The sequence below is a fragment of the Convolutriloba macropyga genome, chromosome 5 (assembly GCF_964194025.1).
Source record: "Convolutriloba macropyga chromosome 5, txConMacr16.3, whole genome shotgun sequence".
In the NCBI taxonomy this organism is placed as follows: Eukaryota; Metazoa; Xenacoelomorpha; order Acoela; family Convolutidae; genus Convolutriloba; species Convolutriloba macropyga.
The window spans coordinates 5,812,260-5,829,824 of record NC_134472.1 but is presented as its reverse complement, the minus strand read 5'-3'; the positions used below and the strand labels follow the sequence as shown (position 1 = coordinate 5,829,824).

Here is a 17,565-nt window from a genome sequence, read left to right as displayed (position 1 = left end):
TATCAGGTTCAAGTCGTAAAACAATACAACAACAAAAAAACAGGCAAAAAATTCACTCATTTTTGCGAGAGAACTGCTCATCCCATAAAAGCATAAACTAATCAACAAAAACAATCAACATGTTCAGTGGCGCCTTTATCAATTCTGTGAATTTTTCATACCATGCAGTCCTTCAATTGGACCTGCCAAATATTTGATAATTGGATAATGAAACAAAACGAACCACCGTAAAACGTGCAATGAACCTATAAAATTTGCAAATATGCTCAATTAAAAAAATTTGACAACTCGTATCAAAACCAAGAAATCATTAATTATAGATTAAACCGTTGACATTAATTTATTGTTCACTGGAGAGGAATTTTAGCCTGTAATCACAGACTACGCCATAGATACTTGATTGGGGTCTTTGGACTTACAAAAGCTAAACATAAGAAATCCAGAAATTTATACAAAAACATTTGGTCAACCCTGATCAGCCCTGATGCTGCTGCTCGTCTAGGAAATCACCTATTTGTTCAATTGCTTGCGTAATAGATTTTTGAAACGAAATTTGTCAGTATATCAAAAATTTTTGATTCATTTTGTATAATTATCGAGTTTAATTTTTAAGAAAAAACTGGCAGAATTATAATGCCCGAAGATTCTTAATGCCAGCGGGAGTGCAATTAGCTTTCGTTTTTAGCTTAGGAAGAATATCTCCGCAGTTTTTCAGGTTTCTATTTCCAGCAAATTTACAGAAAATTGGCTGAAAAAGCATTTGGTCCCATTTTTTGACGAAGTGTGATTTTTGTAAAATGCAGCGTAAATTCTAGCTAAAAAACTGGGATAGAGCAATTCAGCAACCCTCTTCTATTTTTAACTAAAGATAAGACCAATACCACTCGTTAATAAATTTGACATCTCTCAGCAAAATTGACGAACATTTGGACAGAAATTACGGAAAAATTTGAGCGGAAGCAATGTAATCCGACGAATGTTCACGAAAATTAAACTCCCGATAGCTCCCTGTATAAATTCGAAAAATCTTTTTAATTCCATGTTCTACGCTGGGCGGGCTTTTAATGATAACACTCACAACTCTACGATGATTACATCATTCGGCGTGTATCGTTCCTCATTTGAGTATATAGTTCCTCCCCTCACTAATGTGCGTCGGATTAATTAACTTCTAATTAAAGCCACTACCCTGGAGCTCAAATTTTCTTGATTTTTGTTCCTTGAGGCTCCTTTACATGAAATATGTTCGCCCCAATGTGAAAATTTTTCGAAAAATTGAAAAACTAGATGTAACTAATGCATTCGTATATTTCGTTCATCCGTCATTTGCTGAAAGTTAACCAGTTGACAATGATTTCAAAATCTGCCAAAATCTGAGATTTTTCAAGCAACTGCCATAACTGTACACCGGAGCAAATGACTGTTTTGTTTCTTGTATTTATTTTGATTGTGTCGAAATATTAGAGATTGACAGCAAAGTTGTCTGCCAATAGTTTGCTGGACAACGTTTCTTGTGAAATGCATATTATTGGAATGAATCTGACCTTTGAAGTAAAAATGACTTGAATTTCCGGTTGAATTGATTTGAATAAATGTTTTTGATTTTTTGGAAATGGTCTCTGATCAAATTTAGCAGCTTTAGAAAGTGCACATTAAACGTTTTTAAAATAAGGAAAATCAGTGTTTTTGGAGACGCGAAACCAGGGAAAAGTATAAGCAATGCAATCAATGGCTTGATTGCATTTCCTATACTATCCCTGATTTCAATTGGAAATGTACAATTAGAAAGCATGCAATTTTTTTTATTGAAGCTGATAATGTATAACACACAAATCCGATCGTTTTCAGAACAAATACATATCGAAATCATTAGAACCGTTAGTTGTATAGAGGAAAATTCCGGCAGAAAATTTTGTTAATAGATGAAAATTCCGGATGAAAGTTTTGTTAATAGATGAAAATACCGGATGAAAATTTTGTTAATAGAGGCACCTTAGTTCACTTATATAGCTGTAGGGTTTTAATTAAACATTTGTTTTGCTAGCCTTATCTTGTTAACTGAAAATTAATTGAAAAAACACGAAAAAAATCCGAACAGCCGATTTATAGCCATTTATTTTTATCGTAAATGCAGCATTAAAGATTTTATATTCTAATTTTTTTTTCAAATGGAGGAAATCGTTCAGATTTCTGTAAATTGTTTTCATTTTAATTTCTTTCAAATAGAAAAATTGATGAGACTGGGATCTGGAATTGAAATTAATTGCGGAAAACGGGACAAAAACACGGAAAACGAATCAGATCTTTTTGACGAGGAAAATTGCGCTACAAGTCCTTGAATAATTTCGAAAGAATTTAGAAAATTAGATGCTTGACTACCTGGTTCTCTTGAATATAAGAGGAGCTAGTTCAATAAATCAAAGAAAGCTAAACAGTTGAAATAAAAACATGAGAGATCCAACATGGAACTTCGTATCTTACAGCTTTAGAACTATCGATTCCTTGTTTTCAAAGTTTTGCTTGCTCAAACTTTATAATCTTTAACGGACAAAAAAACAAAATTGAAAAAGGACGTGCAAGTCTTTCATAGTTTTCTGCACTATGCAAAGCGTGCTTACGCAAAGCGCCACTGCTTTTGTGGAGCTCTGAGATTTTTTTCAAGAGTACACCTGCCATAGCTGTACACCGGAGCAAATGACTGTTTTGTTTCTGGTAATTTTTTTGATTGTCTAAAGATTAGAGATTGACAGCGAAGTTGTCTGCCAATAGTTTGCTGGACAACGTTTCTTTTGAAATGCTTATTATTGGAATGAATGTGGCCTTTTGAAGTAAAAATGACTTGAATTTCCGGTTGAATTGATTTGAATAAATAAATGTTTTTGAATTTTAATGTAGCAATTGAACTTTCAGTTTGGAAAAAGTTGATGAAATTTTGGAGCTTTAGAGAGTGTACATGAAACGTTTTTAAAATAAGTAAAGTCAGTGTTTATGATGACGCGAACTCAGGGAAAAGTATAAGAAATGCAATCAAAGGCTTGATTGCATTTCCTATACTTTCCCTGATTCCAATTGGAACTGTACAATTAGAAATAATGCAATTCTTCAATTAAGCTGATAATGTGCAATACACAAATTCGATCGTTTTCTGAACAAATACGTATCGAAATCATTAGAACCGTTAGTGATATAGAGGAAAATTCCGGCAGATGATTTTATTAATAGAGACACCTTATTTCACTTATATAGCTGTAGTATTTTTGTTAAACTTATGGTTTACTATCTTCATCTTGTTAATAATCGAAAATCAATTTGAAAAGCACGAAAAAAATCCGAACAGCCGATTTATAGCCATTTATTTGTATATCATAAATGCAGCTTTAAAGATTTTTTATTCATTCTAATTTTTTTCAAATGGAGGAAATCGTTCAGATTTCTGTAAATTGTTCTCATTTTATTTTCTTTTAAATAGAACAAATAATGAAACTAGGATCTCGAATTGAAATTAATTGCGGAAAACGTGACAAAAACACGTAAAACGAATGAGATCTTTTTGACGAGGAAAATTGCGCTACAAGTCCTTGAATAATTTCGAAAGAATTTAGAAGATCAGATGCTTGACTACCTGGTTCTTTCGAATATGAGAGGTGTTAGTTCAAAAAAGCAAAGGAAGCTAAACAAAAATGAAAACATGAAAGATGCAACATGCAACTTCGTTTTTTAGAGCTCTAGAACTATCGATTCCTTGTTTTCAAAGTTTTGCTTGCTCAATCTTGATAATCATTAACCGACAAAAGAAACACAATTGAAAAGCACGTGCAATTTTTCATAGTTTTCGGCACTATGCAAAGCGTGCTTACGAAAAGCGCGACAGCTTATGTGGAGCTCTGAGATTTTTTCAAGCAACCTCCATAACTGTACACCCGAGCAAATGACTGTTTTGTAATTTTTCCTATTGTGTCGAAATATTAGATATTGACAGCGAAGATGTCTGCCAAAAGTTTGCTGGACAGCGTTTCTTGTGAGAAACACATTATTGGAATGAATCTGGCCTTTTGAAGTGAAAATAACTTGAATTTCCGGTTGAATTGATTTGAATAAATGCTTTTGAATTTTAATGTAGCAATTGAACTTTCAGTTTGGAAAGAGTTGATCAAATTTATCAGCTTTACAAAGTGAACATTAAACGTTTTTAAAATAAGTAAAATCAGTGTTTATGGAGACGCGAAATGAGGGAAAATTATAGGGAATGCAATCAAAGGCTTGATTGCATTTCCTATACTTTCCCTGATTTCAATTGGAAATGTACAGTTAGAATTTTTGCAATTTTTTTTAAATAATGCTGATAATGTACAATACACAAATTTGATTGTTTATTGAACAAATACATATTGAAATCACCAGAACCGTTGGTTATATAGATGAAAATTCCGGCAGACGATTTTATTAATAGAGGAACTTAGTTCACTTATATAGCTGTAGTATTTTAGTTAAACTTATGGTCTGCTAGTTTTATCTTGTTACTCGAAAATCAACTGAAAAACACGAAAAAACTCCGAACAGCCGATTTATAGCCATTTGTTTTGGAGGAAATCGTTCAGATTTCTGTAAATTGTTTTCATTTTAATTTCTTTTAAATAGAACAAATAATGAGACAAGGGTCTGGAATTGAATTTAATTGCGGAAAACGGGACAAAAACACGGAAGACAAATGAGATCTTTTTGACGAGCAAAATTGCGCTGCAAGTCCTTGAATAATTTCGAAAGAATTTAGAAAATCAGATGCTTGACTACCTGGTTCTTTGGAATTTAAGAGGAGTTAGTTCAATAAAGCAAAGGAAGCTAAACAATTGAAATAAAAACATGAAAGATCCAACATGCAACTTCGCATTTTACTCAAACTTGATAATCATTAACCGACAAAAGAAACAACATTGAAAAAGAACGTGCAAGTTTTTCATAGTTTTCTGCACTATGCAAAGCGTGCTTACACAAAGCGCCACAGCTTATGTGGAGCTCTGAGATTTTTCAAGCAACTGCCATAACTGTACACCGGAATAAATGACTGTTTTGTTTCTTGTAATTTTTTCGATTGTGTCGAAATATTAGAGATTGGCAGCAAAGTTGTCTGCTAATAGTTTGCTGGACAACGTTTTTTGTGAATTTGCATTTCCTGTACTTTTCCCTGATTTCAATTGGAAATGTGCAAATAGAAATCGTGCAATTTTTTTAATGAAGCTGATAATGTACAATACACAAATTCATCGTTTTCTGAACAATGACATATCAAAGTCATTAGAACCGTTAGTTATATAGAGGAAAATTCCGGCAGGCGATTTTATTAATAGAGAGCACCTTAGTTCACTTTATTTGGCTGTAAGACAAAAAAAACAGTAGCCAGGTAACAGTAGCCACGAAGAAGAAAATTTACTAGAGAAGGAAAAATTGACGTTCGAATTTGTGGTCTTTCCCATTATAGCCCTACCCCCACGAAATTATAGCCCCCCGTTATGGGATATTTACCATGATGGGGGAGGGGTGCTATAGGTTATCTGGGGGAGGGGGGGCTATAATGGGAAAGACCCCGAATTTGTTCAACTTGCTTTTACTATTATAAATGGCGATTATAAGACAAAAAATCATCCAGCATTGTAACTTTCGGACACTAAAAACGGAGAACAGCAGATCCGAACAAAATTTGGAAAATAAATAAAACTACAAAGAAAAGAAAAGAGCCAAACAGTGATAAAATTGGTCAAAATTCGCGTAAGAATCTGTTTCCAAACTAAAAATCATTTGAAAAAATATTTCTCAGTTTTTCAGTTCTCGAGCTAAGGAAGAGCTTGAGACACAACCAGTTTTCATGGTCGATGAACTGTGTCAGTTAAGCCCGTGGAAGAAGCTATGTCTAAAACAGATAACTTCTCTTTATTTTTTGAAGTTTGATATTGATATTCATAATTTTTGTGACATTGTTTAAAATTTAATGAACAATTAGCCAGTTATGCCAGATCTCATTTAATTTTATTCTATTTTGGCAAGACCTCGATAAAAATTTTTACAACTAAAAATCGGTAAAATAACAAATAGATATTTTAATTGTATGAAAATGGGCTTAAAATTTGACGCGAAGTTTTCTCAAAAACGCACATGTTTAATGCTTTTGATTTCTAGGTAGTGGCGTCTTTAAAAAGATAACATAATAGTTCTAAATTCTTCTCTAAAAATTTGCTAGATGTCCTAAATGATCGAAAAAGGAACTAGTTCTAAAATTTTTGACCAAAATTTGGGCTGAATTGTCTTGAAATTGTGCCAAAATTAGCTTAACTTTTTTGGTGTATTTGCATTTTTCATTGACAGCTTTAGAAAATAACCTAATGATTGGTCCCGAATGCCATCGAATTGACCAAATAATGCCAAAATTTATTCAGATTTTGTTTGAAGAATTGATTTTCTCGAAATATCTTGCAGGGAATTTCTGGATGCAGAGAAATTTAATTTGATATCACATTCACCGCAAAAAATTCAAAACATTGTCAAGACAAAAAAGTTTTGCGAGGAAAATGTGGGAATAGTATTCATTAACGGTTTTGTTTTCCAGTTTTCTAACAACAGGTTTCTATTTCTCTTCATTTGAATGTGTTTTTTGTCCTTCTTTGTTTTTATGATTTTCTATCGTAGAAGGCAACAAAATTATTGAATTTTTCTCCGAAATAGTTGTATCTATATTTACAGATTTGAAATGCATTATATAATTCCTTCAAGAGATAAATTTTATTGTCTAGGCACTACAGTTTCAAGTCAGAAAAGGCGTCTAATTTGACCTTTAGGTCAGCATAATCAACTCAAGAACTATTGATCTTTGATGCTTTTCGAAACATTGAAGCAAACAATTGATAGGGATGTTCTCAGTGTTTTTGGTGGTTCAAGCAGTATTATAGTTAATGAAAATACCTTCGGCTGAATGTGAATTCCCTACAGTAAAAAAAACAGGTGACAAAAGGTTTTTAAAATCAACTTTCATTATCTCCTTTCCTTGTTCTTCTTCCGTTGAAATCTAATGTTTCTTTTGAACAGTTTTCTATTTCTCAAAAATCGATAAATTTATTAATATTTTGGTAACGATTTTATATAGATGGTGCTTCTGTAATTCTTTTCTTTACCTTATAGTCCTACAGACTAGAGGTCGGGGGGCTTATAACCCTATTACGGAATACTGGGCTTCAAAATACTTCCATTATTAAAATAACAAGTCAGATCGTGCAGGTTAGGCCATGTCTACGGTAGCTGTAACAAGAAGGATGATAGCGCAATAAATCGTCAACCACTTTAATTTGAATTTTTCCCTGGACATTTTTTACATACTTGTACCTTTGTTTTGCGTGTATAGAAAAAAAACTAATTTAAGTGTTGGCATATTAAAGTGTCATCATGCGCAAGAAAACGTTTCGTAAAACTAAGATATCGTTTTTTGTTTCCTCTAAACTTCGTTTTTTAAAATACTGCCTGGGTGATTTTTTTTCCGGTTGGGCGTCTGCGGCACGAAAAATTGTTTCATTTTTTGATTTTTAAAATGCAACCCTTCTTGGTACACAACAATCAATCTCTTATGTTTTCTCTTTACGCGTTTAACTTTCAATAAAGCATTGAAATCATCTTCAATCGACCTCTGCCATCTGTTTTTCAATTTTTTTTGTTCTGTTCCAGTTCATGTTTTGAGGTCCTTGTAATTTCTTCAGCATTAGTGCGCAATTTTTACATTCCGGATAGCTGTAGAAGTTTATTTGTTTTGGCACAAAATGAATGTTTGTGTCTGTTGTCATATTGCTTCCTGCTTTTCGAGCAAAACTTTTTTCGAGTCTTCATGTTTAGTTTGCACTGACTGTTGTGTAACTTTTCTGCAAATTTTATTTGATGCAAATTTGTTAAACAAACTCAAAAAACGAGTATTGTTTTTGAACATCTTTACTGCTGATTATGCTGTCATAATGAGTGCATACACTTCGTGGCAAGTTCTTAATAGAAAAAGAACGTTAGGAATTGAGACCGATCTAGTGTCTAAACAATCTAACAAAATTTTGAAAAAAGTTATCAAAAACGCTTTTTTGTGTGGTGAATAATACAACATTTTATTTACAATTTATGCTATTTCAGGTAATTGAACACCTACGGCCACTAAAGATAGCTCAGGGACTTGATCCCAACTCCGTGTTTTACCTTTTTATTCCGTTCGACGGCTCAGACATCAAAATTGTTTTGAAGAAAATCTGTATTTTCAAACAGGTCTAAACGAGCTTAAAAAAGCCAATTGAAAGCTTCCTGACCTGACTAAATGCTAAGTCGAACTTCCAAACAAAGAACAAAGTTAACACTAAAAATTAGAAGCAGACGGAAAAAGACAAAAGAATCATTCTTCAAAAAAAATTCTGTTACACATTGTAAAATTACAGCTACTTCAAGAAATTTTAAAATCCGCAAACTATAGTAAGTTTTTGGGTCCCTGAAAGCAAACATAATAGAGGAGTATTAAGAAAGTTGAAAAGAAAAGAGATTGAAAAACTTGAAATTTTTTTATACCTTTTTGTGGGTGAAGATCACTTGATCTCATTTGATCGTTTAATTCCAAAGAGAAAGAAAACACGGTTTGTCATAAAAAATTTATGAACTGTGTTTTTGCTAATCTTGGCCTGGGAGTTATCCTTTTGAACTCCTCATGCCCAAACAGCATTACAGGCTAGCGCGCCTACGAAATGGAACTTGAATTAGATTAGCACCAATTTCGCAAAATCACTTATTTTGTGGCTTTTGGTCACAAATTTTTTCACCATATTCCTTGTTTTGCGGAAAACGAGATTTTAAAACTGTGGATTATGTAGACAATATGTCACCATATTCCACAATTTAACATATTAAACATGTGAGCATGTTTTAAAGCATATCGTAATTTTAAAAGGTGGAAAATGAGGGGAAAGTTATGTCATCAAATTCCACAAAAATTTGAAGAATTTTCAAACAATTCTTTTGTAACCATATATCACATATGAAGCCAATTTTACGACGGATGAAATTATGATGGATGAAATGGACCGAGTGGTCCGTCCCAATTTCGTAGGGCCGTACCAAAATTTTGAAAATTACATTTAACTATAACTTCCCTTAAATTTCCATTTAAATCAACTCGAAGCCAACTCCTTCTTGAAGTCAACTCCAACATTACAGGTTGGGGAGGGGAAGTGTTTTTTCTGTTTGTATTTGAATTCTGCACGCAATAGCTTTTAAATAGCAGCGCACTTGGCATTCTTGAGTCATTTTGGCAAACTTTGTGCTACTCTAAGATTCATGAGAGCTGTTTCATTTTACAAACACCTCTGTTGAAATGAGGAAATATGTTTTCCAAGATTTCTTTCTGTAAACTTCACAACAATTTTAATTCATTCTTGAAGGATAAGAGAGGTTCCATTTTAAAGCTCTTGAATAGTAGATTTCTATTCCAAAATGAAAAATTGTCTTTAGGTGAACATAAACCCCCAAACCCATCCAAAGCACTGATTTCGTTGCTTTGAATCTAAAGTACTGTTTTCGTCAAATTTTTGGCGAATTAGCTCATTATTTTAAAGAAATTTGTTTGATTTACTGTTAGTCATTTATACATAGATCGCTGCTTGCTTGCTTACGAAAACCAAACTCATTTTCGAGAGATTAATTTCGAGCATCCCCAAATACTCAACACTCTCTTAAATCAAATTTTATAGGCTTTTAGCTGTCCTATTACCATTTTTAGCTAACTTCATCATTGTTTTTAAATTTTTTCCATCTTAATTTTCTTTAAGTGTATGCTCTAATTTTTTAAATGTTGCATTTGCTTCAAGAGAGTAAAACAACTAGCCGTAACAACCAGTTCCTTTATAGCCAGGTGGGCAAATTCAACTTCGCCACGTCTGTTTTTCTCAAAATGTTTGAAAATATCCGATTTTCATTTAATTTCATTTCCGAGTAAAATTTCCGGGTGAACTGCTTTTTTTTTATACATCAGGCGAGACCTTTAAGGGAATCCTTTCTTAGCTTACTGAAAAAAAAATTTTGTTTTAATTTGCTTTAATTGGCTACTGGGACTTAAATTTTCGCTCAATTTCAAATTTCATTGATTTTTTGTGCGTTCAAGCATTTTCAATGAAAGTTCAAAAAACAAATTCCGTTCTCTTGAGTCCGAAAATATTTGACAATCCCTATAGAAGCCTGATGTCAATAAGAATGTAATGAGAACTCATTACTTCTGTTAGAGATTTCATCATTAGTTTATGCTCGACAATTTGGCAGATTCAGAGTATAGTTGAAGACATATTCAATTTATGTTGTAAAACAGTTTATAACATTTTGTAGGTATTTTTTAATTTATTTAAAAATGTTTGTTCTGTTTTTTTAAGTTTCGGCGCATTGAGGTGTTTTTTACCTGAAAATTTGCGAGTTAATGACAGGACTTCCGTTATAGCTAGGAGACTGTAAAATTGAAGGAGCACAAACAATTCGAAAAAATTAAATATTTAGTTGATGCGGATTTTAATGATTTGCGTTAATTATTACTGCATTTCTCTGTCACAGTGCTATTTAATTAGTTGCAGTTGGGTTAATTTATGTCATTTAAGACGTTTTCGCGCGGAAATAGTTTCTTAGTATCTAATTTGAGCATATATATAATTCGTCCCTAGTTTTAAAATTTGTCGGTGTCAGGACAATTTACCCAATTCCATTTTATGCAATGCCATTTTACCCATTGATATCATACCCAACCTGCCATTTTACCCAATACCAACTTTAGTTTGCCCTTTTGTTACAAGAACTTACCCGAGTAAGTTGCCATTGGGTAAAATGACCAGTTGGTTAAAATGGAATTGGGTAAATTTTCTGTAACCGTAGCATTCAATGGATGCTCAGACACCGGGGCACAAGAGTTCATCAATTTCTCTTCAATCTAATTGGCGAAGTTTTGAGTAAATTCTCAAATACTCGTTTCAATGCGCTTGTTTCTTGCGTTACACAGGCATGAACACTCTGAATTGTTTTCATATATATATGCACGTCTTATGCATGAAATCAAAAGTGAGGTGCTAGTACATTATTTTTTTCTAAAGGACTCCATTTTACAATTTATTGTATCTCGTTTGAGTGCACAGTCGTTCAAATGTTTGACTTGAGTTTGTTTTTGCTGAAGAAAAATTTCTTTCATGGTTCGTGTTTTATTAATTTCAGTGTAGGATAATCCAACATTTGATATGTTGGGAATTTTTCAAGATGTTTTCCGAAAATTAAAGTTTCTGGTTCGAAAAGTGTCTATTGGGCAGAATATATATTTTTTTAATAATTTAAGATTTTGAGGACTGTCATGTTTTTTTTCCTTTTCCTTTAAAAACAAGCTTTTCTGGCCCAACTTTTTTTCGAGTGAGGTTATCAGATTGTTGCTGCGACTAGGGTTATCAAATGACGCGAAGAGTAATGAATGCAATGCGACTAGAGACAATTACATTCAGAATTAGAACTGTCTGATACTACCTCGTTTGGTATAAAGTGTTTTTTACTCCTTGTGCCATTTTACATAGAATATTTTTTTGTTTCATCTTATTGCTATGCTAATAATAAGTTGATGTGCAAATATGTGACCGGTGCACTTTTCCCAGTGGAACAATTGTCTATTTTTAGTTTCCTATGGGTTGTTTGGAAAGTTTTAGATTTTTTATGGTAAATTATGTAATGTTTTGGAGGTATTTAAAGTTTGTTCGTTTTGTAGTAAGCAATAACGATATTGGAAGCTTTTTCGAGTTCCAATAGTTGCTGCTATCAAATCATGGGATGTTAAATTAAGTGTCTGACCTGCATGTTGTAATGATAAATGACAATCGTGTAATTTTCCTCTTAGATTATTGATATATAATTTGAATACTAGTGGTCTAAGCTTTTTTCCTTGCGGAACAGTTCGATTGACTTGAATCCAACCCGATTGAATGCCACTAGATTTTGTGTCTGATTACGTTTGCACAAATAGTTAATCAGTTGCTCGGTTGCTCTTATTTTAATTTCAAGCTTCGATATCAACAGATAGTAATAAATCGAGTGAAATGCCTCAGGTAGATCTAGTTAATACGTAGTTTTCAATAAGAAAACCGAAATTTTCAGTGCTTAGTATTAGCATATGCCGTAGATTCCTTAGACGGCAAGCCAAATTGGAAGTTTATTGTTGTTCACTAAATACAACTATTTCATGTCTATAATCTTTTCCAAATTTTGGAAAGTTATCTACTTATTGCTATAAATTGGATTTATCCAGGATAAGTGGGACCATGTTTTGTACATTGCGGCCTAATTGTGGCTTTCCTGAGGTCATTCGGAAATTCCTCTTCCCTCGCAAAAGCATTGACTCTGCAGTTGATGGGGTGCGTTAGTATCTCTTGCCATATTTACGAGTCCAAAAAATGATGTCTGTGGGTACCACTAGTTAGGATGTCTGTGGATCCCACTAGTTTAAGGATATTAAGTGTTTTTAGATGATGCAAAACTTTTGGTGATGTGACAAAGCGAAAAGATTGGTTCTTTGTTACAGCTCTCAGATCATACTGGATCAATTCTGTATCTACATTTTGCTTTTGTATTTTAGTTAGTTTGTTTTTATTCTTGATGCCAGCGGTGTTAATCTGCAGCGCCAATGCATCCAAAAAGTACTGTTGTTCTTTATTGCGGTTGTAGCCGAGGTTTATGAGAAGCTTGGAAGCTCCTGTGCGTTGTTTTACTGAAATTAATTCCTGTTGGTTATTTGTATGGTTTTGGAAAACTGTTCACTTTGTGCGGATTGATTTGATTTTGTTAAGTAAGAACCTGCGCATCGCGGTTTTTTTTTACTTTGCTATCTATCACGGCGGAAGGCAATATAGATATCGCTGTATTTTTTCCAAAATCTGTGGTCATGATCATTTGTAAGCTACGTTTCTGTTAGGCCAACAATTATGTAATCAGTAATTTTGAGAACTTTTCAATTATTTTTTCGCTGTTAATGCTTTTACAATTTGTGATCAAATGAAAGTTTCTTTTTGTTGCTTTTCAACATTTTTTGAATCTATGCTCCGATCCGGGATTGGGTTTAATTTTGATTTCAAAATAAAAGAATAGCTAGAAATCTTCAAAGTTTAGCAAAATAAAAAGAAATAGAAAATGAAGCAGAAAAATACAAATGTTTTTCTCAGCAAATAGAAAAACTTATTTTTCAGAAAATTGTCAGGTATGCTAATGATTACTGAGACTTTTACTGCTGCTGACGCGAACGAATGATGGCAGCAAGCAGCAAAACGACGAATGTTTTCCATATTAGATTTCGAAATAAAGGAAATTACGTTTTTGCCTTTCTATTTGCTGAGATTTTAAATATGGAATAAAACAAACTGAATGCGTTTTGTTGGTGCGGGCTGTATCTGCTTTAATTAAAAGTTTCTGTTGTTTCTTGGGTGACATTTTGGTTTGTGTAGTTCTGATATCTGATAATAGTTCCTCATATTCTCGTTATATAGGTTTCCATTCATTTGGTGATGTGATGGGCCTTTTCCAAAAGTTAGTTTAATATTGTCTAGTTTATCCCTCCAGAGTAATCATGAATGAATGAGGAACTTTTGTCATTTTAAATTTTAGTACCGCAGATCTTCGGTATTATAAAACTTACAGGTGCGTGTATGAATGAATCATTTATTTTTTTGCTGCGAAAATGACAGCAGCAAAGGTATCTTTTGTCCGTTTTTTGCCCAGAGGAAGGGAGGGGACGTGACGTCTGACTATTATGGTAGGACCCAACCTCGAGTGTTTTTATGTTTTGGTTGACGAGCGAAGGTATGAAGTAGAGGTTTCTTTTGCTCTCATCTCCTATTAATATAAATATATCCTATGATTAAAATCATAATTTTGTGCAAATTTCAACAAGCCCCATTCGTCTTCGGAATTTGAATTTCTCGGAAATTTAGAAAAAAACTTTGTCTCTTTGTTTAACTCACAAATAGTAAACATTACTAGAAAATTATGAATAATGCTAAGTATCAAAAGTTTATCTAACTTAACCGAGTATTACAAAAAGTTTTCAATTCCAAATCACCAGTCGTAGAAATCGCCATCATCTCTAGGTGTTCCCTCGAAGTTTTTGAAATTAACCGGCGGACAAACTCCATTGCTGGCATCATTGACTTCTGAATGCGGTGTAGCCAGCTGGAATATTTTACCAATTATTCTATTCATGGTGAACATAGCTGATAAAACGAATAATAGCTTGACCAATTCTAGTGTTGTAGTGTACAATTCGCAGCTGTGGGCAGCCACTCTTTCGTAATCGAATAAACACATCCTGGTGAATGCTCGTAAAGCACCCATTATTATCTCGGCACTCACTCCATCATTTCTATTTACTCCTTGTAATTCTGTCCTGAAAAATAAACAAGTAGGATCGGTAATGTGCCTTTGCCCATAATGTTCCGACCCCGCTCATCCACATTGTTGACTTAATTGTTTGCCAAACTGGGAAGAGATAGGAAACTTTCACATTCTGTTGGAAATTGAGTGGTGTATGAATTTAAAAAAATGTATTAATCTCAAACCACTAAATGAATAAAGTAAAAATAATAACGCTGTAAAATAATACCGACTACCAGACAAAACAAACAAAATAAAAAAACAAGAATTTATTACGATCAAAACTCAATCTTTGAAAAAAAAGTAAAGTCAACATCGCATCAGATAAAACCTAAACTAAAATCTACGCGTACTTCAATAGAAAGCAAATTGGACCTGTCCTTAATCAGACTGCAAAAAGATCTGAAAAGTCGACAAAAATAGGAAAATAAAAAACCAAAAAGTAAATATCTTAACCGTTATTGTAACTCAAAAATACTCAATATATTACATGCAACTCCCCAGGAAGCCAATAGAATTTGTCATTAGTGAGACTAAGCCGTGAGACTACAAAATAACAACAAATACAGTTGAAACTCAACTATTCACAAAATCGGACGAAAAGTGTTGAAGCTGTAGCAACTTTCATCTGTTTACTGTAACGATTATATATTTTAGTTTGGGTCTCATTTGATAACCAATTGGACCTGTTTCAACTGAGACTATGTGAAAGCAACAAAAAACAATAAATATTGACCAGTATCATGAACACACACATTTTGAACACACACACACACACACAAACAAAGCCAATGCCAAATGACGATCAGCTGAAACAAAACCAGTGAAGAGATTTTTTTGTTTCAAAAAACTGATAGGACCCGGCATAAATGAGACTAAGTTAAAACATACAATCAGAATCCTTTTGTATTGTAAAAAATTTCCGATTAGACCAAAACTAGCTTTGCTGACGCTGCACATCTATCAAAACACGTAATTGTTCCAGATCTTAAATTATTACATAATTTGGCAAAAACATGTTTCAAGAACAAATGGAGAAATATCAATTTTAACAAACAAAAAGCGGGCTAAGTTTAATTCCAGTAAACTCTTAGGAAGCGGAAGTAAAGTTGCCAGTATTCGAATTTACTATTTTTGTGTCAACAGTTGTCGGCTCTTGACTTCCGGCAAATTTGGACAAAAATGGCTAAAGAAGCATTAAGTGCTTTTTTTAAAAAAATGCTGAAGATTCCAAATTTTATCCGACAACATTTTTGACCAAAACTGATAGTGTTTGCCAAAAAACTAAGGAAAATGTGAAGGAAACTAATGAAACAGCTGAACAATTCATAAACTAAAACTTGATAACTGCTCGGAAGAATACGAAATTTAAATAATAGGGGTTAAGTTGAGCCCCTAAGAGAGCTGCTCAGCCACTTCATGCCCTCCGGGCTTTTGCTGTTTATCCCTCTTTTGAGGGCGAAAAATTTAAAGGGTCAGAAGAAAAATCCGTCAAGCGAAAAATCGGATAAAAAAAGCAGGAATAATATAATAGCGAAACTTTGTTTGAGAGCAATTAATGAGTTTTTTAAAGAAAGAATGTATTTTTAATGTGTTTGTAGAGATTACAACCGAAAAAGAATCGCTTTTAATTATTGCATACCCGCTTCCTCGAGAACTTATTTGAGAGATTCAGAAAATTTGCTTTGCGGTTTTCTTTGAAATTGATTCGAATAGTCATGCTGACAGCCGATTATTTAGTTTTTCTCATTGTCGTTTTCGATGTCAATACTCTGCTTTCGAACAACAGAAGCTCAGCGATATGAAGCAGTCAATCGAATTTGAATCTTGTATTATCTAGGGTGTAGCAGAACCTAACCGGAGATATTGGTCCCAGTAGGATTCCCTCTGTGGCTTTCCTCCCATCATGCTACAGAGGAATGGTGCTTCTGAGTGAATTGAGTTCAGAGAAGGATGTAGCAAGTGTCCCAGTCCCAAAAAATTAGCCACTTTGTGAACTGCAACTTCTGTCATTGAAATGTCCACATCTGAACTGCATGTTTCTAAATATGCAAAGAGCGGGCCGTAGCTTTAGAGCGTGACATTAACGTGAAACTGAAGCCGATGTTTCATTGCTGTAAACAAAATTTAGGTCAGTGTTTCTGAGAAATGAGCAGAAAGAATGATAGACTGATGTTTTCTTTTGAAATTCAATTTTTTTAAAAACCGTTTGCACTTCTAGATCAAAAATATTACTACACTATTTTTCAAAGCATTGTATTCCGCATTGTTGTAAAAAAACTTAATTAAACAAATTAAACGTAAACCAACTAATGTCGGAAGAATTGCTCTCGAACGTCAGTTCCAACAGCGTATTGTGGCACCACTAATAAATGAAAGGCAAAACCGTGTTCTTATTTACTCAGAAATTGAATCAATGACAAAACTATCAGGTTCTGAAATTTGCATTTGCAAGTGGCTGCTCTTTCTACCTTAACGCAGCTGTCAAGATTATCTGAGTACCATGTCAAGTGTAATCATGTAACCAGAAGTCGCATATTAAATTGAGAATCTGTAGTAATCTTTTGAAACCTCCCTTGAACGTCAATGTATTTATCGTGTTTAGCTATTTTTATTTGCTTCTTTTGATCTTCACGTTACTGGTTATATGGCGATGGTCAGTTCTCGTGGTATCATAGTAACCCCCATAAGTACACGGTTGGGGTCTATGGCAGGTTTAGTCAGGGTTTGGTTAGAACATGTGTGGTCAATACAGGATAGTCATGGATACAGTATGTGCTAGTACAAGTTCGTGCAATGCTGCAGGTTCAGCAGACGCAGTTTTATTGGATCATTAGACTCAAATTTGCATGCTCAAAAATACTCAGCGCTAGCTGACAGTTTTTTGAGTAGTATGTCAAAATTAATCATATATTTTTCGGGTCAGATGTTGCATTATGGTTCTTTAAAATGGAAACTGTGATACCTTCTTGAATTAAATAATGATGAGAGAAAATTTCATAACATTCCTACATGACTACCAGAAGATGTCATGACTACGATGTGTTTGGTATTTCAGGTTGATAGTATACGTTTTTGGAATGTCTATGCTTTTTCTTGTGCTTTATAATACGTTTTTCGTTAAAAAGTTCAAAT

At 33.5% G+C, this 17,565-nt stretch overlaps 1 protein-coding gene across 26 annotated transcripts in view; it reads right to left on the bottom strand.

The window, feature by feature from the left end:
* Positions 1-13,956: 13,956 nt before the first annotated feature.
* LOC142339075 (uncharacterized) overlaps positions 13,957-17,565 on the bottom strand; it is a 28,066-nt gene continuing 24,457 nt past the window's right edge. For all 26 annotated transcript variants that reach the window (XM_075388751.1, XM_075388755.1, XM_075388773.1 and 23 more), the window contains exons 4-5: positions 16,289-16,472; positions 13,957-14,443 (exon numbers count right to left, since the gene is read on the bottom strand). In XM_075388751.1, coding sequence (XP_075244866.1) covers positions 14,116-14,443; positions 16,289-16,472 — 512 coding nt within the window. In that variant the 3' untranslated portion in view covers positions 13,957-14,115. The remainder of the gene's footprint in view (positions 14,444-16,288; positions 16,473-17,565) is intronic.